Here is a 27107-nt window from a genome sequence, read left to right as displayed (position 1 = left end):
TTACAACTGTCACAGCGTTCTGTGGGCATGTGATTGCCATTTATGTGCTTCACAGACAGCTTCTGACAAGCAGAGTCAATGGAGAAGCTGCCAGTAAAATCGTAAGTCAGGGTCATGTGCTGTTTCACTTAATGATGGTGGGTGATTTGCTTAATGACCACAGTGGAAGTAAGGTTGTAAGTTTGTTGTGGTCACATGATGTCTTGCTTAACAGTTTCTGGTCCCAATTGTGGTCATTAAGTGAGGACTACCTGTAAACTATTTTGATCAAAAATGGTTATGGGATAAATGATTTAGGAACAAAATATGAGTTTTGTACACTAGAAATATGCATTAATTAGGGAATTACAGTCAGGAGGTTAAATACCAAACGGAAAATTATTGGTTGTATATCTATTTCAGCAGATTAAAAGGGAATGTAGGATGAACATAGAAGCTTGCTGGGAATGCCAAATTCACTTCCTTTTCAACTAGACAGTTTAAAGATAATGACTGACTGATTAATCGATAATGTGCCATCAAGTTGGTGTCAATTCTTAGTGACCACATAGACTTTCTCCAAGCATATCTTTCCCCAACCTATCCTATGAATCTCCCAACAATGGACCCATCACTGCTGTAATTGAATACATACAGTAGGAAAGCATAATTATGTAAGAGAAATGTGTCAGATAGCCAACTCTCATAGCCTTTCCCCACTTGCAACTAACCATGGTACAAATATGCCCTTGTAAGATCTGTTCTCTGCTGTGTCCCATTATATTGCCTTTATCTCATATCCAGCCCAACTGAATAATCAATCTTAACTGTACTGATACTAAAGTTTTATTTTCCTCCTCGTTCTGACACCATCAAGGGCAGGTTAAAGGTGTATTAAATCTGTTTATCAGAAACATTCAATGGTCCAATTCACATATACTCCTAACTAATAATGTGTCTTCTGTGGTGTCCTTCGGGGGTTCTCTGAGCTTGGTTGTTTTCTTGCAAATGTTTCGTTACCCGGCTAGGTAACATCTTTCTTTTTGACTTAGTATTGTGTACTACTGGGTACATGAATCCTCCAATTATGGCTTGTTCAAGAAAAATCCTGTCTCACCACTATTTGTCAGTCATGCCAATAGGAACTATCTCAAAAACTGAGATAGTTAACTTAAACTTAAAACTTAAAATAAGCCCAGTAAAGAATTATCTCTGCATTTGCATGATCTACCCAAGTAAGAAAAATGTGGCATCTCACAGCCCTTACCATCTCTATAAAGCATGATCAGTGGAGAGGAATGATGGAGTAATAATTTAGTGACAACTGGAGTGCTATAGGTTGCTACTCATGATGATGCAAAAGTATAAATTTCAAGACAAGACAATAAAACCAACAATTATTCTGAAAAGATTATTTTCATAATATGTTATACGAAAAACAGTCTTACTATATCATCTGTCCAGCAGTGAAAAGTATGGTGTAGAAAAAGTTTGGAGAAACTCCATAATTGATTAAATTCAAACTTCCATATGTTTTAATCAGCACAGATCTCATGGTAGTAGAAAGGTAAGTTTGTGAAATAATCTTACCTGATGAGAAGTCATTAGATACAGGTAACTGGAGTCAGATGGATCAAACTGCATAATGGGGTGGACAGGTTCACCATAAGCCACCATAATTGACTCTCTGCTTATAACCTCCATTGAACTGTTCAGATTAATCTGTAAAAAGGGAAACACTTTATATAATCTCCAATTTCATAAATTTCGAGGTAAAAGAAGAGAGAGAAAGTGAACATATCAAAGATATTAAGACAACAGTAGCATTATCTAAATTTTGCAAGAACTATGGAATTCAGTGTATGTAATGAAGTGACTAATTTGAAAGGTATTCAGTGAATAATTCCTTTCATCTTTAACTTCATAATACAGAAGCATGTTTGTAAGAAAAAGCTGGTACCGATTTGTAAACTAAACCAGCCATTAGCAACAAATAAAACTCTTGAATTACTATCAGCACTGAAACATGTGGTGGATTATTCTAAATCGAAAGTGTTTTTAATATGCAATTGAAGAGCACTACTAAGGTGTATATCAATTATTTGCAAGAACTCTAGATTAAAGAGTTGAAATAACCCATATTAACAAATCAACGGTTAAGCATCTTAAAGAATCTGGAGCTTGAGTCATGGCAAATTGACTTCTTTTCTTTTGGTTTGATACATTCCAAGCAGCGAAACCTATCAAGCCAAAAGAAAAGAGGTCCAGTTGCCATGACTCAACCTCCAGATAACTCCACCTGGATGAGTGAGAATCTTCAACAACATCTTAAAGAATATTTGGTTTCTCATGAGTTTGAGATGATGCTAATTTTCTTCATGTTTATTGGACATCTCAGAATGTTTAGTAAGGATTACACATTATGCTGGTGTAAAATGATGGAGGGAACAACTATGCATATGATATGGGCTTGCCCCACTATTATTCTGTTTGATTTAATATCCATTAGTTTGTTAATGTGGTTTTAAGAAGAGTAATACAATTTTAAAATGTGGTTCTAATTATGAATTATATAGCAACTATCTGAAAGTTATCAGTATATGAAGAACTATGGATTTATTGAGCATGGGACATAGGGAAAGACACCAATATGCCAGATTTATAATCTTGAATTTATGACATATGTTCCCTCTCTGCTTATAAAGTGGGTCTTCTAGACATAATGGAAAGACTGATCAATATTATTTGGTGTGATCAAGGCTGTCTTACTTAAAACACACACACACACACACACATGTATAGTTTCTTCTTTCCTTTTTCTTCCTTTTAAATTTTTCTTTTATCTTTCTGTATACTAAAGCAATTTTTAAAAAATACCAAAGAAATCCCAGTGTAGTTTTTAGACTGGAACTAGTCAGTCATGCATTATTTAAACTAAGCAAGGTTTAATAAAACTATATTTCAAAAATATGCCTTGGCAAAATGTTTTATCTCCTTATGGTTTTAATATGCAATATTTTTAATGTAACACTGAAAGTGTTGCTGCTTTACATTTACTTTTGCTCTGTTAATGACTCTCTTGAATGTGCCATTCATAATGGCCCTTGTGATATGCCTTTGTCTGGTGCACTTTATCATTTACTGGACCATATTAATTGCCTATGTGATAGGAAATTATAATTACTTCTTAGGAACTGGCTGAACATTGCCTATCCTCCTTTTACTATCTTGTCTTGGATGGGAAACCTGAATTATAACTCAAATATTCTGTGTTCTGTGCCAAGTAAGAAGGAGCCCCCAAGGTAAAAAGGCTTCTGGTTGTGCAGCTGTGGAGTACAATTAGATTACAGCTATCTCCACAAATTATCCTAGGAATAAAAGAGCTAAGAATCTTTTTCTAATGGAGGTTCAGCAGATAAGACTGCCGTTTCTGATATGATAATGGAAACAGAGCTGTTATTACTGTGTGAATATAAGCCATGTGAGGAATGTAGCTCACATTCGTTGCCTGTGCTGCTGACTCTGATGCCAGTTACCTAGCACTTTGTTGTGTAAACTGGGCCTCTGGGCAAATATCAAGCCAGGGAACCTCAGATATCTTTTCCACCTGCTAGGAACATTTTCAAAGCAGTGAAGAAATTGGATTCCCTTCTTTTCTCCTCCTACTCTGATCTAATATTCTACATTACATGTTATTATCTTCAGAGTGATATAGAACAGTTTCTGGTCATGTTTTTCTATGAGACGGAGACTTCTATTTAACAGGCATAGGTGTAAGCAGCAGCTGGCTGATACTGAGCTCTTTCTTCAGCAAGCAGCAGACAGTGAAGTTATTGCAGCTGCTGGCTGTTCCTGGCTTGGAAGCAATGATGGTGCCTTAAATCTTGGTCTCTGATGTACTGTTTCCACATGGATAAAACAGGCATATTACAGACACGCTTTCACGCCTTCTCTTCAGTTCAGTAATTACTAGGACCAATCAGGAACTGACCACTGCGAGTGTGGGAGAGTTGTCTGTGTTTTTCACAAGTACCAATCAAGAGAGGAAAAATGTATAAGGAGGCATTGTTAATAACTAAAAAGCTGTGCAATAACGTCTCAAGCACAAGCATTTATTCCTACAATATATTAAATAACATCTTGATTGCACTCTAGCCTCAACTGCTGATTAAAAGTTAAGAATTAGGAGATATTGTATATCCATATGCAACTTAAAGGAACAGCCAATTCCTTCTTTATTGAAGAATGAAAGCCTGTGCGATGACTTTAACAAGTAATTAATTTTTCTGTTTGAGTTAAGAGAATCTTAGATTAATATGCCAGGCCATCCTTACATTTTCCAAACACGAATTCTTTAATTTTATCAACAGGGTTGTCATCAAATAAGCTGCATCAGCATAACTTTGCCCACAGTACCTCATAAACATACTTGAACATTGGAGAATAGAATTACTATTTGGCTCACTTAAGCTGTTACCTACAATAACTTTACCAAATAGCTTATTAATAAGTCATAGATTTAAAGCTCTATAACCCAGGGCTGAATGAAGGACCAAGGGAAAGACAGATACATATAAGTATACAATCAGCTGAATTATCTACAGAGTAAGAAAATGTAGAGTAAACCAATTACAGTGGGTGATATGTGATTCTGAATAGCATTAATAGCTTGGTGAAAATGCTGCACAGATTCCTTGTTTCAGTTTGGTCCTACGCAGGTAATTAAAGATTTCTGGGTAGATTTCACATACCAGTATGCAGTCTTCTCTGCTGTCAGACAACACGCAAAGCTGACATGTACTAAGAATAAAATTCTCTTCCATTAACTATCATATGGATATAATGATTATGAAATTGCAGGCTGCAGGCTCCCCACTAGTCTTGACTGCCTAAGACACAATGTCAAACTGAGAAATAGATAATAAGGCTTTTCTAGGGTAAAAAAAAAAAAAAAAAAATCAAGGCTCCTTGCAACGTAAGCAATATCTTCATCTTCCCCAAGTATTGAAATGTCGTAGGCAACCTACTTTCTTGTTTGGATAGGCACAGCCACACCCATTATGGGCTAAAATTTCTCCAAGGTTCTTTTTTTTTTAAAGATTTTTTATCACGCCTTTATTATTTTTATAAATAACTCAAGGCAGTCAACATACCAAATACTCCTTCTTCCTTCTATTTTCCCCACAACAATAAGCCTGTGAGGTGAGTTGGGCTGACAGAAAGTGACTGGCCCAAAGCCATCCACTGGGTTTCATGCCTAAGGTGGAACTAGAACTCACAGCCTCCTGCTTTCTAGTCTGGAGCCTTAATTCTACTTTTTAAAATTGATTTATGGTCAAAGACCAAAATATACTATTCAGAGGATTTCTCAAAATTAAGGTTTCATAAATATATACAGGCTGTTCAGAAAATGTATCAATATTACATAAGCTTGCAGCTTCTTCCACATAAAGAGTATGAACATGCAAATATCATGCAACAGAGTTCATAAAATCCTTGAGAGATGGGAGATGAGAGAGTAACTAGTATGGAAAGTAAATGCCTCATTAGAACCTTGATTAATGAAGAAAGTTAGCCACTTCTATAACCACAGGTAAAATCATAGTTTGCTGAATAAACCACAGACGACTTGGTTCATACATCCTGTTAACTTATGAACTATGCTTTACAAACCATAACAGCATAGCATGATATAAATCCATCAACCTGGCATTTAGAAACAAGATGTTCATAGTCAAAAGATACTCCATTGTTAATTGCAAAAACTCATAGATCCGTCAGTAGCCTTTTGGTATCCAGTTCATTTTACCTTAAGCAGTCTTCCATTTGCTGTTCCTAAAAACACAACTGTGTAATTATTGATACTGGAGACTGCCACTGATGTAAGGCCTGGTGAAGTAAACACTGGCTGTGCCTTGATAGGATGCAAAATTGATAGTGGATGTTGGAGATGTGCTGCACCACAGTCCAGTTGTTCTGGTTGCAACTGAAAAGAAAAGGATATATTAGTGGATATCATTTTATTTATTTATTTTATTTATTGTGGTTACTGTGCTGCTCAATTCCTGAAGACTCTAAGCAGCTTACATCCACCAATGCATCAAGACCATCAGGACTCATCAAATAGACATCCACTAAATATGCACATAATGATGGTAGAGTAGTCCTCAGCATTCCCAAACACTCTCCTGAAAAGTTAAGTCTTCATGGCTTAGTCCTATGTAGAACAAGTTGCCATAGCACAGACTTGAAATGACAAGGGTGTGAGTGACCATGCACAATACCTCCTGATCCAAGAATGGCTGCAAACTGGCACACAAGATATAATTAAGCAAAGGTTCTCCTAGCCACAGCCTCTACCTACTGTTCCAGCAGATGCTATGAGTCCAGGAGGATCTGCAAGTTGCAAGCTTGGAATGCTATTTTCATCTGGGAGAGAGGACCTGCAGAAGGTCTCATTTCCAAGAGAATCCCTTTTGCAGGGACCCCATGACAGGGCCTTCTCACTGGTGCTGCTACTCTTATGGTACAGCTTGGCCTCATATATAATAACTACCTTCTCCCTAATGAATTTCTGTAAAGAAGTAAAAATATGTCCTGAGAGAGAGCATTCAGGGGTATTAGGTGTTATATCTAGCCATATTAATCAATACCATTAAAATGCATACTGGTAGCCCTTGACTTAGGATCATTTGTTTAATGACCATTTGAAGTTACGATGGTGCTGAAAAAAGTGACTCATGACTGGTCCTCGCACTTATGACCATCGCAGCATCCCCACAGTCACGTGATCAAAATCTGGGCACTTGGCAACCAGCATATATTTACAATGCTGGGGTCACATGATCGCAATTTGCAACCTTCCCAGTGCTTCTGACAAGCAAAGTCAATGGGGAAGCTGGATTTGCTTAACGGCCACATGATTCACTTAATGACTGGCAAAAAGGTCGTAAAATTGGGCACAACTCATTTAACAGCCATATCGCTTAGTGATGGAAGTTCTGGTTCCAATTGTGGTCATAAGTCGAGGACTATCTGTACTGTTAAGTACTGTTACAGTGGAACCTCGGGTTACGAATTTAATTTGTTCCGTGACTCTGGTCACACCCCGAATTGGTCGCAACCTGAAGGAAATTTCCCCATAAGGTTCAATGTAATTACCGTTAATCCATTCTGGCATGGAGGACAGAGAGGCAGCTATTGCTTGGATGGAGAGTCCCCCTCCCTACAACCACGTGTCAGGGGCGGAAAAATGGCCGCAGACCACGTGTCAGGGGCGGAAAAATGGCCACGGACGTGTTAAGGGCGGGAAAATGGCCACGGACCACGTGTCGGGGCGGAAAATGGCCGCGGACCACGTGTCAGGGGCAGAAAAATGGCCGCAGACCACGTGTCAGGGGTGGAAAAATGGCCACGGACCACGTGTCAGGGGCGGAAAAATGGCCGTGGACCACGTGTCAGGGGTGGAAAAATGGCCGCGGACTGTGTCACGGGAGGGAAAATAGCCGCGTATCCTATTCGTACCCCGAGGCGGAGTTCGCAAACCGAGGTGAATTTTTGCGGCCGGAGCTGGTCGTAACCCGAAAAGTTCGTTAACAGAGGCGTTCGTAACCCGAAGTACCACTGTATTTTTAATCTTCTGGTTTTGTTTTGCTTTTATGTATGCCACTCTCAGCTGTTTGGAATACAATGGCATAGAAATTTTAGTATAAAATAAAATGCAGCTTTAACAAAAATCCCATGAACCCTATATTATAAATAAAAACAGCAAAGGTTCATATCCCCTTCCTAACCGAAAAGACAATTAGGAGTTAGGAAGATTCTTGTTTTATGATACATAGTGATATAAAACAGAGATCCATATATCTTTTTATGTTCACTTTTTTATTTAATGCAGACATTTTAAGGATGTTCAAGGAGGATATGGAGATGGCAGAGAAACTAAATTAATTATTTTCATCTGCCATTCCTACAGAAGATATAGGACGGATACTTAAGCCTGCACTGACTATCTCAGGGAGGGAACTGGAACGACTAAAACAAATTGAGGTAACAAGATACATGCCAGGACCTGAGAGACTACACAGTAACAAAGTTTACAGATGATACCAAACTATTCAAATCAATAAAAACCTATAATAGAGAGATGAGCCTTAAAAGGATCTCTTTGCACTGGGTAAATGATCAACTAAATGGCAAATGCAGCTCAGTTTAAATAAGTATAAAGCTATGTACATCTGTGGTAAGCAATGCTAATTTCACATACACTCTGATGGGGTCTGAATTGTCAGTAATTAAGAGGAAAAATCTTGGGATCATATTAGATAGCTCAATGAAGATGCTGACTCAGTGGGTAGCAACTGTGGAAAGGGCAAATTCCATGCTAGGCATAACTAGGAAATGAGTGAAAATAAAACTGTCAACACTAAAGCTACCTTAATCCCTGTGGATACAAACAATTAAAATGCATAGTATGTGCATTTTCTTAAGAGTAAACCACATTTTAAATTGTGTATATTTATGTTGATCTACTCTACAACAATGTTAATGTTAAATAGCTGTATATTATGAAAGACTCTGGTAACATTTGCACATCTTGTACATCTAAACTCTGCCCATGTTCTTTAATACTGCAGCAGTATTACTGTATAATGCTGTATAATTTTACTTCATAAAATTATCCACTGACACACAGTTCCAATTTCCTCAAAAAGACTTCATTTTATTTAACTCTCATGTTCAATTGATCGCATTGGGGAAAATTAGCATACAAATCTTGTACAGAATCAATTAGGTAATAAATCACAAGTAGTGCAATGCAGGCCAAGCATATAAGGCAAGCAATTAAGTATCAGATATGTGAATTATACCTGACAGAAGGGGTGCCTGAAAGTAGGAGCAGCTGTATCAGAGTTGTCCTTGAAAACAGCCATAAGGTTGCTTCCCCCGCTCTACAGAGGAGGGGGATGCATAAAGTGACCAGTACAGCCCCAACACTATTAAGTTCTCGACTGGGAGAATTGTGAAGTTTTCACTTTCAGCTGACCAATACTCTCCCCAGTGGAGAAGGATCTTACTTAGGGTTACCTCCTTAGCTAAGGTAGGAGCAGAGCAAAACTGACTGAGTAGCATGCATCACTAGCCTTGTTTCTTTACAATAACCCAGAGAATTATGTTTTACTGTTATACAGTATATGAACTAATCAATACAGGTAGCCCTCACTTACTGACCACAATAGGATTTGGCAACTCTGTCACTAAGCGGCATGGTCATTAAGGGTGATGTCACGTGACTGCACCAATTTACATCACTTCCGGCTGTGGTCGTTAAGCAAATCACTGCAGGTCATTAAGCATGATGTCACATGACCACAACTGGTTTCCCCATTGACTTTTCTTGCCTTAAGTCAGCTGTGAAGGCTGCAAACAGTGTTAACGTGACTGCAGGACGCTGCAACCATTGTAAATGTGTGCCAGTTTCCAAGAATCTGTATTGCAATCATGTGACTGCGGGGATGCTGTGGGGATGGCTGCAACTTTGAGGACCAGTCATACTCTCATTTTTCAGTGCTGTCGTAACTTCAAATGGTCAGTAAATAAGGACTACCTGTATAAGCAAAGCTAAATAGTCTTGTACAGCTATTTTTGCAAGCAGCAGTATTATGTACAGATAAAGTCTGAAATCAAGTCATAAATGGATTCAAAAGCTAAAAGGCCAGGAACCTTTTCTAACAGGTTACCGTACTCACTTGTCCATTAACAACTCTCGCCTTTCTCAACTCTATACAGGTTAGTTTTTTCTTGTTGCTATTGTAGACATAAAAAAAAAAAAAGATAAATGTCTCACACTACATTTATTCAGAAACTCCCCTTTGTTCAACAAAGTTTATTCATAAACACATGCCGCATATGATTGCAGCCTTACTATCTTTACTAAATATCCTTACCATTACCTGACAGGTAAAAAGTTTAGGCTAGACAGCATTCTGATTGGAAAGATATGTCCAATATGACTGAAAATCATTGTGAAAAATACAAGATATAGTTGAAGTAATTCTGCATACCTTAACCAATGCTAACAATCTAATCAAGACAAAACCATGAATGTACCAGTACATGCTTATCGACAGTGTTTTCTCTCTTGTAACAAGACTCAGGAATATAAAAGTTAGGAAAACATATCATTGTTTTAGTGCTTATTATTTTCAGATCGTATTATTTAGAATGGAATTCAAATGTGCTTTTGAATTTTTATTCCTTTGTACTTCATTAAAAGAAACTACTCAAACCAAGATATCAGAACTACTGAAATATGTACTTGGACAGAGCTTTCAATGAATAGGATAAAACTATGCTGGCCCAGATACAGAGGGAGAATTATAGCCAGTTAGACAAGTAGAGTGGTGGTGGTGGTGGTGGTGGAGAAGGAGGAGGAGGAGGAGGAGCATCAGCATAGGTAGTAACAGTAGTGATAATGGCAATGATGAATTATGTACCATTAAGTTGGTGTTGACCAACCACATAGGTTTTTCATCACATCCATCATCACTGAAATCAAGGCCATACATCTTGCTGCTGGTCATCCTCTTTTCTTTTTGTTCATCTTTCCCTGCATTATGGACTTTCCAAGGGAGTTCACTCTCCATATGATGTGTCCAAAATATAATTTGACCCTGGTCATCTGGGCCTTGAGTCAGAATTCTGGATTGTTTGTTCTATTACCCATCAGTTTGTTTTCTTAGCTATCCATGGTATTTTTAGGAGTCTTCTCCAACACCAAAGTTCAAAAGCATCAATTGTCAATCTATCCTGCTTCTTCAAAATCCAACTTTGGTTTCCACAGAGGGTCACTGAGGATGGAAACAGTCTACATGCAAATTCCAAAGAAAGGAGAATTAACAGAGTATGCAAACTATCATGCAATATCCTTGATTTCACATGCTAGCAAAATAATGTTTAGGATCATCCAACACAGATTAGAGCCATACTTGGAAAGGGAGATGCCAGATATTTAAGCTGGTTTTAGAAAAGGCCACAAAACAAGAGACATTACTGTTGATGAGTGCTGGATAACTGAGAAAGTCAGTAGTAAAGCATGTTCTTCACTGATTATAAAAAAGCCTTTGATTGTATCAACCATGTCAAGCTGTGGAATGTCCTTAGGAAAATCAGAATCCCAGAACATTTCATTGTCTTCATGTGAAACCTATACACAGGACAATAAGTCAGACTCTGGATGGAACATGGTGAAACAGGCTCCATGTTTCATGTTGGCTCATCATGTTGGCTCCAGGTCAGCAAAGAAGTGAGACTACGCTGTATACCAGGCCTGCACAACTTATAGAGAGGGAAAAAACACTGCCAGCATGATTCTGATCTTTATAGGTGTAGACATATCACGGCACCTGAATATCTTTTCTAAGGCTTTACTGCTATCCTACGAAGTGTCGTCTACTTGATTCCTGGCTCCTTTACTGTTAATAGTCGATCCTAAAAGGCAGAAGCTATCCACCACTTCAACATCTTCATTGTAAATTCTATGGCTGGTTGCTGCACGTGTTGTCATTAGTTTGGTCTTCTTTATATTTAATCTTAATCCCATTTTTACACTGTGCTCCTTGACTTTAATTGCTAGAGTTTACAGATATCAGAGTGCTGGAGGTTATTGATGTTTCTTCCTCCAATTTTAAAACCACAATAATCTTCTTTCAGTTCAGCATCCCTCAATATATTTTCTGCATATAGTTTGAATAAATAAGGGGAGTGTATACAGCAGGCCTGCCCAGACCTGCCGGCATTTTTTAAAGACTCAATAAATTTACCACTGCCAAACATTGCTGCCACCAGGAAGGATTCGCTGCTGCCACCCCAAAAGATGTACTGCCAAACCCTTTCAATGCCTCCAGGCCTCACAGATGCCTCCAGCTTCAATCCTGCCTCTTTGCTAGCCACCAAAGAGCTGTTTGGTGTGCCAGGTCTTCTTTTGCAGCCCAAGTTTATTTTTAATTTATCAATGTGGCCCTTCCCCCTCTATAAGTTGTGCAGGCCTGGTATACAGCGTAGTCTCACTTCTTTGCTGACCTCGAGCCAGTCTGTTTCACCATGTTCCATCCAGAGTCTGACTTATTGTCCTGTGTATAGGTTTCACATGAAGACAATGAAATGTTCTGGGATTCTGATTTTCCTAAGGACATTCCACAGCTTGACATGGTTGATACAATCAAAGGCTTTTTTATAATCAGTGAAGAACATGCTTTACTACTTTGACTTTCTCAGTTATCCAGCACTCATCAACAGTAATGTCTCTTGTTTTGTGGCCTTTTCTAAAACCAGCTTGAATATCTGGCATCTCCCTTTCCAAGTATGGCTCTAATCTGTGTTGGATGATCCTAAACATTATTTTGCTAGCATGTGAAATCAAGGATATTGCATGATAGTTTGCATACTCTGTTAATTCTCCTTTCTTTGGAATTTGCATGTAGACTGATCTCTTCTATTCTATCAGCCATTGTGTCCAGACTTGCTGACATAGTTTGGTTAGAATTTTTGTTGATCCTTCTTCTGTGGTTTGCCGTATTTTTGTACACATTCCTGTAGCCTTCCAACTTGGGAATGATCAGGAATGCTTATCTAGCTCCATGTCCTAATACTAGAAGTTCTTGTAAATTGGGAATATATTCTGAGGTATCTTGGATGCTGACATCTCTACTGTACAGTATTTCAGTAATTCCTTCCATCTTTGCTTGATCTCCTGTGAATTAGTTATTATCTGTCCGCTAGTATCATTTAGCATACTAATTTGAGGCTGGAATCTGCTTCTGAACTGAGAGGTCTTTCCTTGTTTTTTTGTATCTGTTTCCATCCTCAGTGTCTTTACAGATATCATAATATGGCTTCTTGTCTCTTCTAACTGCTCTTTAAAAAATTTTGAGATTTATTTATTCACCAAATTTATAGGGCTGCCCATCTCACAAACAAGTGACTCTGGGTGGCATACAACAAGGCATACAGAACAATTATTGTTATTGTTATTATTAAAACTTTAAAAACACAAGACTAAAAAGTGAACAAAAATTAGGCAAAGAGTAGAAGTTAATAATAATGGAGCCACCTCAGTATCTCACCAGATTGCCTTTCTTGGCTTTGGCTTCTCTTCTTGGCAATTTATATCCTTTGTTTTGACATCTGCTTTGCTTTCTTCTGTTTCTTGATCTTTGGCATTCTCTTTCCTCATTCATCCTTAACAACTTCTTTGATTTCATTCCATGGTTCCTCTGGTTCCCTATCAATGAAGTTCAGGACTTCAAAGCAATCCTGATGTTTTTCTTGAAAATGGTGGATAAATATTCAAAAACATATTGTGGAAACTGGTTGGCTTTTCTTCAACTTTAGCTTGACTTGGAAATTGCACGTGAGCCATTTGTGATCTTTTCCACTGTCAGCACCAGTTACATCTTTGCTGCTCTTCCACCTCTTTGAACTACCTGTTGTAAGATAATCAATTTGATTTCTGTGTGCTCCATCTGGTAATGTCCATATATATAGCCATCATTTTGGTTATTTGAAGACTGTGTTAACAATGAAGAAGTAATTGGATTGACAGAAATTGTTGTTCTCCTGCTTAATTTCTGTTTCCAAGGCCATATGGTCCAACTACATTGTCCTCCTTACTATTTCTAACTTTAGCATTCCAGTCTCTAGCCACAAGCAGTACCTTTTGCCTACATGTTTTGTTCATTTGCGGTTGACCACAGGACTCACCAAATTCCTCTTCTTCTGCATCAGTGGTTAGAGCATAAACTAGGACAATCTTCATTTAAAAGGCTGTCCACAAAGCCTAATTGATATTATTTGGTTATTGACTGCATTGTGCCCAAGAACTTTTTTTGCTATATCAGGAGTGTTTTACCATTGCCTTCTCCGGTGTAGTATGAAATAATGACTTTGCTATTGTCACTAAAGTGATAATCTGCCTCCAGCACCTTCCTGTATCACAGCTGTCCAATGCAGGTGCTTGCTTCCTTTAGCTAGACAGCTAGGATGACCTTTATGCCCTGGGAGACCCTGCTGGGAGTATACACTCTTTGTGAACATTCCCAGTGTTCTTCACTCTTCCCTCCCAGGAATACCCTTCTTCATGATGAGGAAGTACAGCAGGACTTGGAAGAGTGTAATAATAGTAGTGGTGTTGAATTAGAGAGCACTCTAACATCTCTATAGCTCTTCAGGTTGTTGTACTTAAGGCACAGTAGAAAAAAATACATTTAAAAACCTTTTATCCATTGCAAGTGCCATAAGAATTAAACATGACTTCCAAGATATAGCACAGTATTTAAGATATGAAAGAAGAGATAATGTGTTATCATATGAAGAGCTTTGTAAAATATATTTTTCATTTCTACATTAATTATATTTTTTTTTAAATTGCTCTCATCTTTGAAGCAATGTTTACATTTCTTACTTTACATAAGCAAATTCCCTTTTATTATTTTACTATTCCTTTCACTGCTTTATTTAACAGTTCTTCCATGATATAGCAAATATTTATATATATTGTAATCATGGTCCCATGCCTCTTTCATAATGATATCTGCAGTGAGGTTTTTAATAATAAAATCTTAACAGCCTGATCCACTGATAGTAAGATGTAATGGAATCTATCTGGTTCATGTGCAGATTAGGCCATAAATTGCATTTGTGAATATAACACCTAGCCCCAAATTCGCCTCACCTTTCATACAAGAGAAACAAATGAGTAAGGATAAAGCTTCTACCTCCATCTACATTGAGAATGTAGTTTATTGTGCCCAAGCAAGCCATAATAATAAACCATCTTAAAATCATTTCTATACCTTCTGAACCCTGACTTGACTGGTCATGTTAAGTAATATATATTTAGATGAAGTACAGTGCTCTCTTCCATGCTGGCTGATTTACCACTTGCATAAAATGGAAAGTCATTTATCGCCATGTACTGTACATATGACTTCTTTCTCATAGAAAATAAAATGAGGAAAATGCCAGCAATATACGAAAGAGTACACAATGCATAAAGTCCCCTACTATACTCATACACTGTAACTGCTATACTGATTCTTGTCTACATTAGTGATTTGCAGGAAATGTTTTATAGAAACCGTGTGAATTATGAGCCAAACCAAGGAGACAATAGTGATGCTAACAACAACCATTATATGATTAGACTTTCCATGGTTCCATGGGAAACCATGGTTCCTGTATATCAGTAGCTGAATTCATATCACATGCTAATGCAAAAACCAGAGAAGATGTATTGTCTATAGCAAACTCAAGAGACCTACAACAAATATTTGTAGGCAGGGCAGACTTCAATTGTATTAACAATAGATTTAACATGTGAATTTTGAAATATAAAAATGTATTTAAGGAAGGCAATATGAGGCAATTTGCACTGCAGAAGTGGAATTGTCCTTGTTGAATCACAGAGGTGATGAAATCCTAATCAACAAAGATCTTTGTATTATTCCAAGGCTTCATCCATTGCTCTGCAGCCAGTAAGTAGAAAATGGAAGGGCAAGAACCCTTTTCCAATGCTTTCAGTAGATAGAAGCGTGTGCAAAAAATTCTTCCAGCAGAGTGATGCAAAACATCAATATCCCTTACTTTTAAAAGAACTAGAGAGGATATCGCTTCATGAAGTAGTTTTAAAAAGGGTGCTTTCCTCAAACTGAAGTGAAAAACCCCTTTGAAGCTGCACACAGCCCTAATAATTTAGCACAGCAATAAAATACTTGTGCCCCTCCAGATATCAAAACCTTGCAGCTCCTAGTATTCCTCAACCCTGGCCACCCTGGATAAGATGATATGGGGCTGGGACCTGTAGTTCAGCAACATCAAGAAAGTCATAGGTTCCTGATCTCTGTCTTCATGAGATCTCAATGAATGATTCTCAATGAATAAACCAGGCAAGCTGAAGGATGAATGGACAACTACCAGGACACCACAGACTATTCCCTAACTGTAGGTCTCAGCTGAGCTCACACACTGTAGTAAGCCATAAACCATGGTTCCCGTATATCAATATATCAATATCAATTCATATAACATGCTAATGCAAAAAACAGAGAAGATGTATTGTCTATAGCAAACTCAAGAGACCTACAACAAATATTTGTAGGCAGGGCAGACTTCAATAGTAGCTCCACTCCAGTTATCAAATACAGTTATTTTCTCCCATGTAACTGAACTCAATCATCATCATCATCATCATCATCATCACATTGTTTATATGAGTTCTTTAACTGTTTTAAGTATTCTTCCAAACAGAAAAGCTACAAAAAAATTTAATTAACAAATTATATACCTTATATTTACTGCTTACCTTTCTGCCCTGAGGACAGACTACTAGCAACAAAAACATTTATTTTTAAAATATGCTTTTAAATGTGAGAAAAACAATTAAAATACTAATTAATCAAACTGAAAATACCTGACAAAAGAGGAAGATCTTAATCCCTTTCCTAAAAGAAAAAAGAAGGGGACTAAGGACAATTTTTAAGGAGTACATTCTATAGCTTGGGAGCAATACAGGCCATCTTACATGTGCTTGGCAAATAGACCTCAGAAATCGAGGGTTTCTTTAAGCAAGCCTTTCCTCCTAACTTAGTGACTAGGCAGATCTCTCAGATTGTTAGGCTCTAAACTATTTAGGGGTTTAGAGGTCAAATCCTTCATCTTAAATTGTGCCTGAAAAACAATCGGCAACCAGTTCAAGTCTTTCAACTTGGGCATTAATATGTTTTTGTTAGCAGACTGGCTACTGCATTTTGCATCAAGTAAAATTTCCAGACCACTATTAAAGAATTAGAGACCCTTGAGATTTAACTGTTGCCAGGTTGACTGACTCAGGAATGGTTGTAGCTGGTACATGAAACCTAATTGTGCAAATATTCTCCTTGGAGAATGTAACACACAATGCACAAAAGCAGTATCAGCCTATTCTATGCAAAGGAATCAGAAAAGTAAACATTCTTTGTTGCCTTCACTACAGTGCTGTAAATGGGTTTTAGTCTAGGCTTGATCCATTTCAGTATAAGATCTCCCTTATGTATATCCAAGCTGTCATTCCTTCTCTTTCATTGCTCTCAATTCCCCCATTAAATCAGGGGCTGGTTTGGTACAATGAATGGGAAAGGGGAACTGTGCTTAGAAGTGATAATGTCTATCGCCTGGGCCACTTCACACCCCAGATTCACCTCAAAATCATTAACAAAGGAGCCAGAACAATCCTGAATGGCCTTCAGGAAGGTATCCTTACCTAGTTTTATCTAGTCTTAGCCTTGGGTCACTCCACTACCTTTGCAAAGGTTCATATCAGCAACCATCCTAAAGCTGACCAGAGGATCAAGGGGCTGTCCATGGCAACTAAGTTACACAGAGCTGCTCTAGATCACCAAATATGAGCATCAAGTCTAGAGTATACCTTACAAATTGCACTAAGGGACAAACTTTAAGTAAGAAAAATTCCATTTTCTCCTTGGGAATAGACTACACCAAATATAAAATTGCACTAGAGTAGGTTCAAATGCTAAATTTATTCATTTGAAATAAAAATTATGAATACTTTAGAATATAGAAGACTAAATTCAAAATGGAGAAGAAGAAAGGATGGCAAATTAACTAGTAAAGCAGAGAAATAAGAGAAAGGAAAGACGGATGGATAATGTATTTAGCTAATAAGTTAGCAAATAGTTCAAACTAGAAAGTTTGGGCTTAAAAAAACCCTTTAAGATGTCTAATTGTGATTAACATCTTTTTTTAACTTTCTAAAATGTATGTATCTTCTGTGGGACACAGTGAATTTTCACTTAATAAATCCCGTATATTATTACAGCATTCAGCTTTCCTAGATATTGTGTTCTTGAAACTAGCCAACACTAGCTTAATAGTTTGTTCCCAAGATATGGTATCAGATTTTCCTAACAGGAGATTCTCACCTAGCATGTCTTTGCTGAGAATCTTGAGAGCTGAAGCTCAAGTCTGGGAAGGCTATAATATGCGTTCATTTAAGTCCAATTCTCCTTCATGTGCTAATAGAATACACGGATTCTATTCCTGCTAAAAAATCTTGAATCTTCATATCTATGAATACTGGGGCTAGAAGTGAAGCAAAGAGGCTTTTAGTACCTTAAATATTAGGCATAAAATGTTATACGTTAAAATTAATTATTTTTACCAATTTTCTCCTCAATAAATATTTATAAAAATACTGCTTAAATATTTCCATGGCCTAGATGCTTTTACAGCAACAGCCTTTTTTCATCATCCACTACTTTTCAAAAGAGAAAGAGAAAACAGAGTAGAAAGTGTATGGCTTAAACTGTGATGATGATAAGACAACACATGAGTTTCCTAGTGAGAAAGGGGAAAATTAATTAAATTAATAATTAATTTAAATTAATTAAAGTTGTCCTAAGTGAAGATACTTCACTGACCTGCTTTTTAGTTTAAGTTCCTCAAATGAAAAATGAATAGGAAAAGAATTGGAAGATAGTGCTCCCTACTGGGCTGCTATTATATCCCTGACAGCAGGGCAAAAATCTCTCCAGCACTTGATTACTTAGGAATGTGGCATCTTAAAAACTGATTTTGAAAAAAAACCTAATTTGATCATATAAAGACTAGAACATAAACAAACAGGCACCCTTTCATTATATCGAGATGAAAAGCATGCGTATTTTATATAACTATAGTTAAGCACTTCACATCAAGTGCCATCACCGATTTGATCTTGGTTGATCTCAAAAGAAGTTAACCAGGGTTGGACCTCATCAGAACTTGGATAGGGCCACCGTAACATTCCTGTACTGTAGACTAGATCAGGATTTAAAAAATAAAAAAGGCCCAGAACAAACCAACAGAAAATAGTTTCCTTTTGTTGCCAAGGAAACAATATAGACCCATTAGGTACATAGTCACCAGCTGAGCTTGACTCAAAAGAGAGTTTCCCTTTACCTTAAATATATTCAACAAGTATAACCTGCAGACAAAGAATAGGCTGAGGATTATAGAGTTATTACAATATTAAGAAAAAAAGTAATAATAGAAAATAATTGAATATAATCTTAGAGATAAAGAAAAATATATTCCATTTAAATTACTTTATATTCATTTTCCCCTTAAATCTTGAACTAGAACTTAAGGTAATTAACTGTAGCTTTTACTATAGGGAAGAATAATTCAACTAGAGAGATTAGCTTTAAGGAAATCTGTTTCTGAAGAAACACAGAAAGGAAGAAGAATTAAGGCAACACTCAGGAAAAAGGGAGATTTTTGTTTCCTGTGGGTTTCTTCCCAACTGACAGGATATTTTGTGCAGGGAGGGGCCAGGAGAGAAGTTCCAATGTGAAGTAAATTTTTTTGCATGGAAAATAGGGAGCCAGCAGAGACCCAGTGTAGTGTGGCGGTTAAAAGGCTGGAGTAGAACTTAGGAATCCCTGGCCAACCATGGAACTCATGGGTGACTTTGGGCTAACCATCCTCAGCCCAACCTGCTTCACCTAATCAATCTGGCAAACTCTGTTCTTTGTTTCAGAATTCCACAATACAAGTAGAGCTTTTAGCCTCTTTCATGTATCTATCAGGGGACTAAATTGTTGACTACTATAATACTTCATCCTTGGAAAAGAACACAGCTAGTGTCAGGTAATCTTTTCTGATTTTTTTTAACTTATGGCACATAACAGGCTTCATATGCTTAATGTCTGCCAAGTACTTTACATAAATGTTTAAAAAAATACGTACTTCTAATGTTAGCTAGAAAATTAATGTTTTAATGTTTTACACGATTAAGCTACAATACAGAAACATTTAAGGGAGATAGAAGCATTTGAACTCAAGAAAATAACAATTCAGAACAATGTTACCTTGTGACTTAAACCCATATAAACATTAAGTTTTTCATCAACATATAAAGTCTTGCAATAGTGATGAATTGTAGAATAACAATTATTATACTGTATTAAATAATTACTGTAAATATGGATTGCATATCCAAGTACAGATGTCTCCTCACATTTACTGTAATTTTTTTTCAAGTCTGTTAAGCAACAATAGAATTGGAGCAATTTAATCTATCCAACCAAATATATCCAAATAAAATATAAATTTCCTGTGAGACATTATTTTCCTTAAAATGAGAGACATACTATATTTCCATAGTTATCACTCTGGATATGAAAATACATAAGTTTTGATTATTAGTTATGTCTTTTCTATCATTTTAAGAGAAAAAGGACTCTTGGACTACAGGTGGAGTTAATTTCAGCTTCCAGGATCCTACACAATTTAATATTGTCATAAAATAGTAAAGTCAAGTATCTTTACTTATTTGATCAAACTCAAAGTGTTTACTATATATGCAGGCCACTAAGATGCACTGCACTGAGATACACACTAAATATATACATATGTTTGTGTATTTGTATAACATTAGCTACATAAGACAGAGAATTCCCCCATTACTGTTATATGAAAATAAGCAAATGACAACACATTTGATATATAAGATTTCCAATCCAACAATTAAATGTATGAATGTAAACTTATTAACTGATTGCCTCTGACAACCCATAATGAGTCATCACTGTGGTTATAAATGAACATTCACTGCACAAAAGCTAGTGACATCAACTACAATTCCTTGAGAAAAATAAATAGCTGTTTCAGCTCACAATCTTTGGATATTATATTACAATAGTTAAAAGAATCCATTCAACTGAGCAGACTTCAAAGAGTTTTCTTTCATTCTATATGCAGTTTATTTTTCTCTCTTTTTCCACTCAATGATGATTTACAGTAAATTGGAGTCAAAGTGCAAAGATTTCTCTCAATAGGCTCAATAGAATTTCATCAGAATGAAATATTAGGCATCTAAAGAAAATACTACTTGTATAACAAAAGAAAAAAGCAAGATACAAAATTAAATTACAATATTAAAAATTCAACAAAAAAGAAGAAAAATACACATTAGAACAAATAAACCCACAATGGCTCTCACATCTTAAACAAATTAAACCTTGTTCACACAAAATCATATTAATCAGATTAAACCTTTATATATATAAGTCTTTCCATAACATCACTTGAAGGAGAAACCATATGTAGAAATTATACACCTATCTTACATCCAGAGTTTCCAATTGGGTATACTAGAGTCTTATGATAGAGTAAAACACGCTTAGCTGTTTTTTAGGCATTGATTATAAAAACAGTGCATACAGAATGGAAGCAAGCTTATAATTATTGAAGATTGTATTAGATTTGCATCCAAATGCTAAGACAATGGAGAGAGTTTAATTTTGTAGTAAGCACAGAGGAGATACTTCTTTCAAGCTATTTTTAATTATACACAGAAATATAAAATAGATACTGAAGAAGAATCAGAGCTATAATCAACATTATAAAGGAATCAACATTGACAGCTTTCCTTTCTCAGAATACAAGGATTTTTAGTTTATTTAATATATTACTATTATTAATATTTATGTTTAATATTTAATATATATATTATTTAATATATTATTTATTTATTTAGCCCTGTATGCCACCTTAATCTATAAATTTGAGGCAGCTTACATACATTTAAGTATGACCCACAAAAAATCTGTTATAAAAACAAAACAATTATGAAAATATTGTATCAACAATTTCCATAATTGCTGGCTAATTCAACCATAGTGCAGCATAACATTATGTTTGGTACACTCTGCAGAAGACCAGAATTTTAATGCTGTTCCTGGATATTAATCGGGAAGGAACCATCCTGACTCAAGCCAACTATTCCAGAGTGATAGTCGTAGCAGAGAAAGCTTGTTTCTAGGGCCACACTCCATCTATTTCTCTTAGAACCTACAGCATACTTCTTCTGCTTGTCCATATCAGGTGGATAAATTCTAATCAGAGTAGATAGTAAAAGTAATCACCAGCACCTTAAATTGCACTGAGAAGGAAATCAGTAATAGGTACAGCTCCTGCAACAGAGATATTACATGATTGTGTCCACTAAATGTCAGCAGGAAGGCAATTCTATTCTGCATTAGTTGAAGCTTCTGAGTAGTGTTCAGGAGCAGTAATAAGAGCTTGAGTGACTGCAGCAGGACATCTCATTTCAGAATGGTTGTAACTTATATACAAGTTGGAGCCAGAACCACTGCAGAATAATGCCTCCAATCTTCAATCCTTGCAGGCACTTCAGAACAATACCATGGTTGATGCTGCTGAAGGCTGCAAAGAAGAGGTCTCACACACACCTTGTCCAAATCTCCCTGTAGATAATTCACAAAAATGAACAATGCTGTTTCGGTCCCATGTCTAGCCTTGAATAGTGACCAGTTATAACTTAAAAACCTGCAAGGACTAAAATTAACATGTCTAGATGTTAGCACACTAAATAATCCAGACTTATACATAAACAAAGTTACTATCCTACAAAAAGATACTATTTTTTAGGACGATGGGACAAGAAAAAGAAAGGAAAGCCCTGCTTTTGTCACAGCAGTAGATTGCATTTTTATCCTGGACACAGAAGAGAAAACTTTCTTTCCTGGTAGTTTGCTTGGCTTCTGTAATGTAAAAGGAGAGGAAAGTAACCCTCAAGATGAGTACAACTCTTGGTCACTACATGGACATATGAATATTATTAACAAAAATATATCATGTATGTACAGAATGTACAGATAGCTCTATCCTTTTCTGCTAACCTATTCATCTATACATGCAATTTCCATCATTCACATGAATACCATTTCTGGCCTTCAGTGGCTACCAGGCAAATGCTTTTCCACCAGGTTGAAAGATTGTAGATTGTTTAGAGTAAAAATAGATATTATAAATATTGGTTATAAACAGGAGAAATACAGAAGAAAACAATGACGTGCTCTTCTTTAAAAATTCATATCAAAAATAATTATTTTGAACATGTGTAAATAAAAAAAATCTTGGGATGTGAAAAATATTTTGGGAAGATACATTTTTATCACACTTTTAACAGCAGTATATACTGTTTAAGATCAATTAGGCTACCAAATATTATTTTATGCTAAATTCATTGTTGAATTAAACAAAATGTTTCAAAAGAAATAATAGAAAACTAATGGTGTTCAGCACCTCGCTATTCTTACTGAATTAAAAAGATGAACTGAACTTTGAGATTAGGGAACAGTACCTTAAGAGAGATAAAATAATGAAGTCGTTGACATTTTTAAATGCATTAAAAGTTAATATATTAGGTAATTCTCATTAACAAAAAGAGTATACCTGAGAATTTCAGAAATCAAAATAAATGTATCAAAATCTGCATAATTAGCCTTTTATATCTCAGCTGCAGAAAAGAAAACAATCACTTATCCATTAAAATCCCTGGAAATGAATCTTAGTTAATTACTACTTAGGGACATTTAATTCAAATTTAGAAGAAATAAAAGTTTGTTTTCTACTTCTTGCAGTTTTGCCTAACCGATGATGAGGTTGATATATATGCATTGGGGAGAAAATATTTGTTCTTCTAATCACAGTATAGAATTATGTTTGTAAGAAAAATATTTTATGTTGACAAATGTCTGAGATTTGGAAGAAAATACTACAACAATATATGTAAGTACAATTTTTCCAGTAAAAATGAACATTTTAAAAATCTAAATATCTTGGAAATTTAAAGCAATATGAGGCTATACATATGTATAGTGTATATGCATGTGTAAAACTATGCATATATGTGTGTGTAAAAATAACTGTAAATTTTAATTGACTGAAAACTGACCAATATATACAATTACTTTGAATAAATATATTATTTTTATTATAATAATAATAATCCTACAAACATTATCTATCACTGGCAAACATTAATACAGAAAAATTAATCTATTTTCTTCTAACAGCAATATTACCCTAGCAGGTAAGAATCTGAAACATTCAACATTTGGTTGATCCAAAAAAAAAGCAGACCCTGCACATGGGGGGAAAACACTAGGAAGAAAAAAAAATAGGTATCTGAAATACTTTGTGATGGTTAGTATGACTGTATGAAATTTTTTCAAGACTTACTCTATCAGCTAAATAGACTCATAAATTACTGAAGAACTACAATCAAAGAGCTAGTGTTAAATACAGACGCACCTTCACTAATTAACAAGTAACAGTTCAAGACAGTTGCATCATATTAGTTATTTCTAAGCAATTTAATATGGGTTTTGTAGGACTACTGTAGACAGTTCTCTCAGTTCAATAGTTCCATAATTAATGAACTCCAGTCCAGCAAAGCATAAACCTGTAAAATTTGTTAAGCTCTAAGGTCCTGCAAAACTCTTAATTCAACAGACAACCATAGCTATCCTTATGAAAACATAATACTGACAGATATTTAATAAAATGGTTTCCATTAATGCCCATGCTTTTAAAATCTTACCCCCCCCAAAAAACAAGAGTTACTGTATATAACTATATGCAATTATACACGTAATTATACTATATATGTTTGAGATTCAAAGCAAACATGAGTTCAAATAGTCTAGTTGCACCACAAATATTTTAGTACTTCTCTTTTTTAGGGTTTTCAGGAATCTTCACGGCTTCTTTTGTACAAACATACGTTCAGAAAGTAATCCACTTCTATGGTAAATGAAAAGGCATGTCAGGTTGATAACCCTATGGAACCTGCTTAACAGGGTTCTCACTACCTGCTACTGAAGACAGCATATCTTTTAAAATTCAGATATATTTTGCCCCATTAGAGAACTTTCCACATTTTCAGTGCAGCTAAATCTATGAGTGGTGTCAGGGCAGGTGTTTTCTGTTATAAAGGAGCATTAGGAATACATGTCATCTTCGTGTAACTAAGACACAAAGTACCCATGCAGTGAGAGCTATTGGGGAAATGTCTACCCTTTCTGAAGAATGTGCATCTTTTATATTGCTATCAAACTGGTCAAGTTGACTTTTCCTCATCTTGTGTTAAATATAATTCTTCAAGCTTACACAGTGAAAACCCTGAACTAAGAAAGTGATGGATTAAAGAACAACAATAGCCCCTGAAAAAGCTATTACAGCCAAAGGATTATATGTTTAAGAAACAAAATCCTTTGTGTTTCTCTAAAATCACTCTACTCAGAAAATGCGATTTTTCTGCTTATGCTCCTCAGGGACAGAAGTCTTAAGTCAAATCTCCTCTTTGCAAGGGCATTCCACCAATTGAGAAAGCTCAGCTAAAATGTCACTATTGAAATTGTTTGGAATAAGTAATCTGATTTATTCAGGCTCTACCCTATTATTCTGCTCATATTTTCTTAGCTGCTCTTTTCTCAAGAGAACCCCTTTTTTACCATTCAAGCTGTGTTTCTCATTTATGTTTAGCTCTGGCTGTAGTAATAGATTTCAAGACTAACTTTCCCAGAGGACAGAATTTTGGATTGACAATAAACTTTGTTTCTTATACTCTTAATACTGCTTCTAACAAACTGTCTTCAAAGTACCTTGGAAGCAGTAAGCACAGTTCTCTTCTAAAAAATAACCATGTACAAATAAAACCTTTGTAGTCATTTGAGTAGTTTTACTTATATTTAATCATGTGTCACATTGTTTAGTAAAATGATGAATCTTTCTTATACTGTATCTTTCCTTCTAATCCTTTACTGTTCCAAGTAAAGCTGCCTTTTGCAATTGATTTTGTCAATGCTGATGGTGTTCAAGTGGTGCTCCAAATGTATTATTATTATTATTATTATTATTATTATTATTATTATTATTATTATTATTAATATATTTATCCTGCCTTTTTAAAATATATTTTGGTTAACTCAAGGCGGCAAACATACCTAATACTCCTGCCTCCTATTTTTCCCATAACATGCTTACTGTATCCACAGATTCCTACCCAGCAGCCCTGTTCAGAGTAACTCGGATCCTGTTAGGGAAAGAGGGACAGTGCAAAATGGCTCCAGGATCAACTTGTATTTCTTAAGGAGATAACGTCTCTCATATCTTCTTTGGTTTGTATATAAGTTGGGCAGAGCTCATTGTGCTGAGTGAGATGGTGTTCTTATGTTACTATCTGGGATTATTTTGAGCTTCTGGAACCTGCGGAAATGAATAGTATGAACAGTTCTCTTTAGTAGGAACTCTGCTACATGAAGCCACCAGGAGAGTTCTGAACTAGTGCCTGGAGGTTATTAGAGTGGGTGGGGCAAAATAAGCTCAGATTAAATCCTGCCAATAGGGAGTTGCTAGTGAGATTACCAAAGTAATCTGGTAACAGTGGTCCAGATAGTTATTCTTGATGAGATGGTACTCTCCTGAAGATGGTTCATGTCTTAGAAATCTTCCTGTACTTACTGCGCCTGCTTAAACAGGAGGTAGAAGCTATGGCTAGTGGGCCTTCACCCAGCTTTGGCTAGTATTACAAGTTGTGACCCAACCTAGACCAGAATGCCCTGGTGATCTTAACCCAAGCCCTGATCAGCACCTGGTTGGACTTCTGTGATACACCTACGTTTGGAAATAACTTGGAAGCTGCAGGTGGTACAGAATGTGGTGACCAGTCTGCTGGCAGGACAATCCACCACTGCAGAGTAACACCAATCTTCAGGTTGCTGCAATGGCTGGCAGTAAGATTCTGGGTCCAATTCAAAGTGATGATAGTTAGCCATAAACACTATACAGTGTGACAATGGAATTATTGGGCTCCTTGCCCATCCAGTCTGAACATCTATAGATGTTAAATTAAATTACTGCAGTTTATAGCCATGCTTTAATGGGATTTTTATCAGAATTATTTCCTAATAATTCTCACTTCCCAAGATTAACAGCAAAAGTAGATAAACTTTGGAGGGTGAGTGGGGAGGTAGGGAGTTACACTTAATTTGTGGAGGGAGGTAAGGAGCACAGTAGCCTGGGTAATAATGTTTAGAGAGCAGGACCATATCATGCACATAGATGAGCTGGACTTTGCTAATTTTTTTCCTATTTTAGAGCTTGTAATGAGTACAGTGAGTGCATCTCCTGCCTCAAACTGGCAGGGCTATCAAAATTTGGCATCACAGTGAGAGGATGGGGGATAAAAAAATGACGGACCATAGGTAGTCAACTTTAATTAA

The 27107-nt window shown here is 36.2% G+C and overlaps 1 protein-coding gene across 3 annotated transcripts in view; it reads right to left on the bottom strand.

The window, feature by feature from the left end:
• PLXND1 (plexin D1) overlaps nucleotides 1–27107 on the bottom strand; it is a 164226-nt gene that overhangs the window by 119067 nt on the left and 18052 nt on the right. For all 3 annotated transcript variants that reach the window (XR_015794916.1, XM_088134293.1, XM_088134295.1), the window contains exons 2-3: nucleotides 5789–5965; nucleotides 1570–1701 (exon numbers count right to left, since the gene is read on the bottom strand). Coding sequence is in view for 2 of the 3 variants with exons in the window: in XM_088134293.1 (XP_087990419.1) it covers nucleotides 1570–1701; nucleotides 5789–5965 (309 nt within the window). In the remaining variant the exon portion in view is untranslated. The remainder of the gene's footprint in view (nucleotides 1–1569; nucleotides 1702–5788; nucleotides 5966–27107) is intronic.

Source organism: Python bivittatus, unplaced genomic scaffold (assembly GCF_059951505.1).
Source record: "Python bivittatus isolate LINGU-HERP-01145 unplaced genomic scaffold, Pbiv_v1 ctg000080_np1212, whole genome shotgun sequence".
NCBI classification, from domain to species: domain Eukaryota; kingdom Metazoa; phylum Chordata; class Lepidosauria; order Squamata; family Pythonidae; genus Python; species Python bivittatus.
The sequence above is the reverse complement of the archived record's forward strand: the minus strand, read 5'-3'. Positions and strand labels throughout refer to the sequence as shown.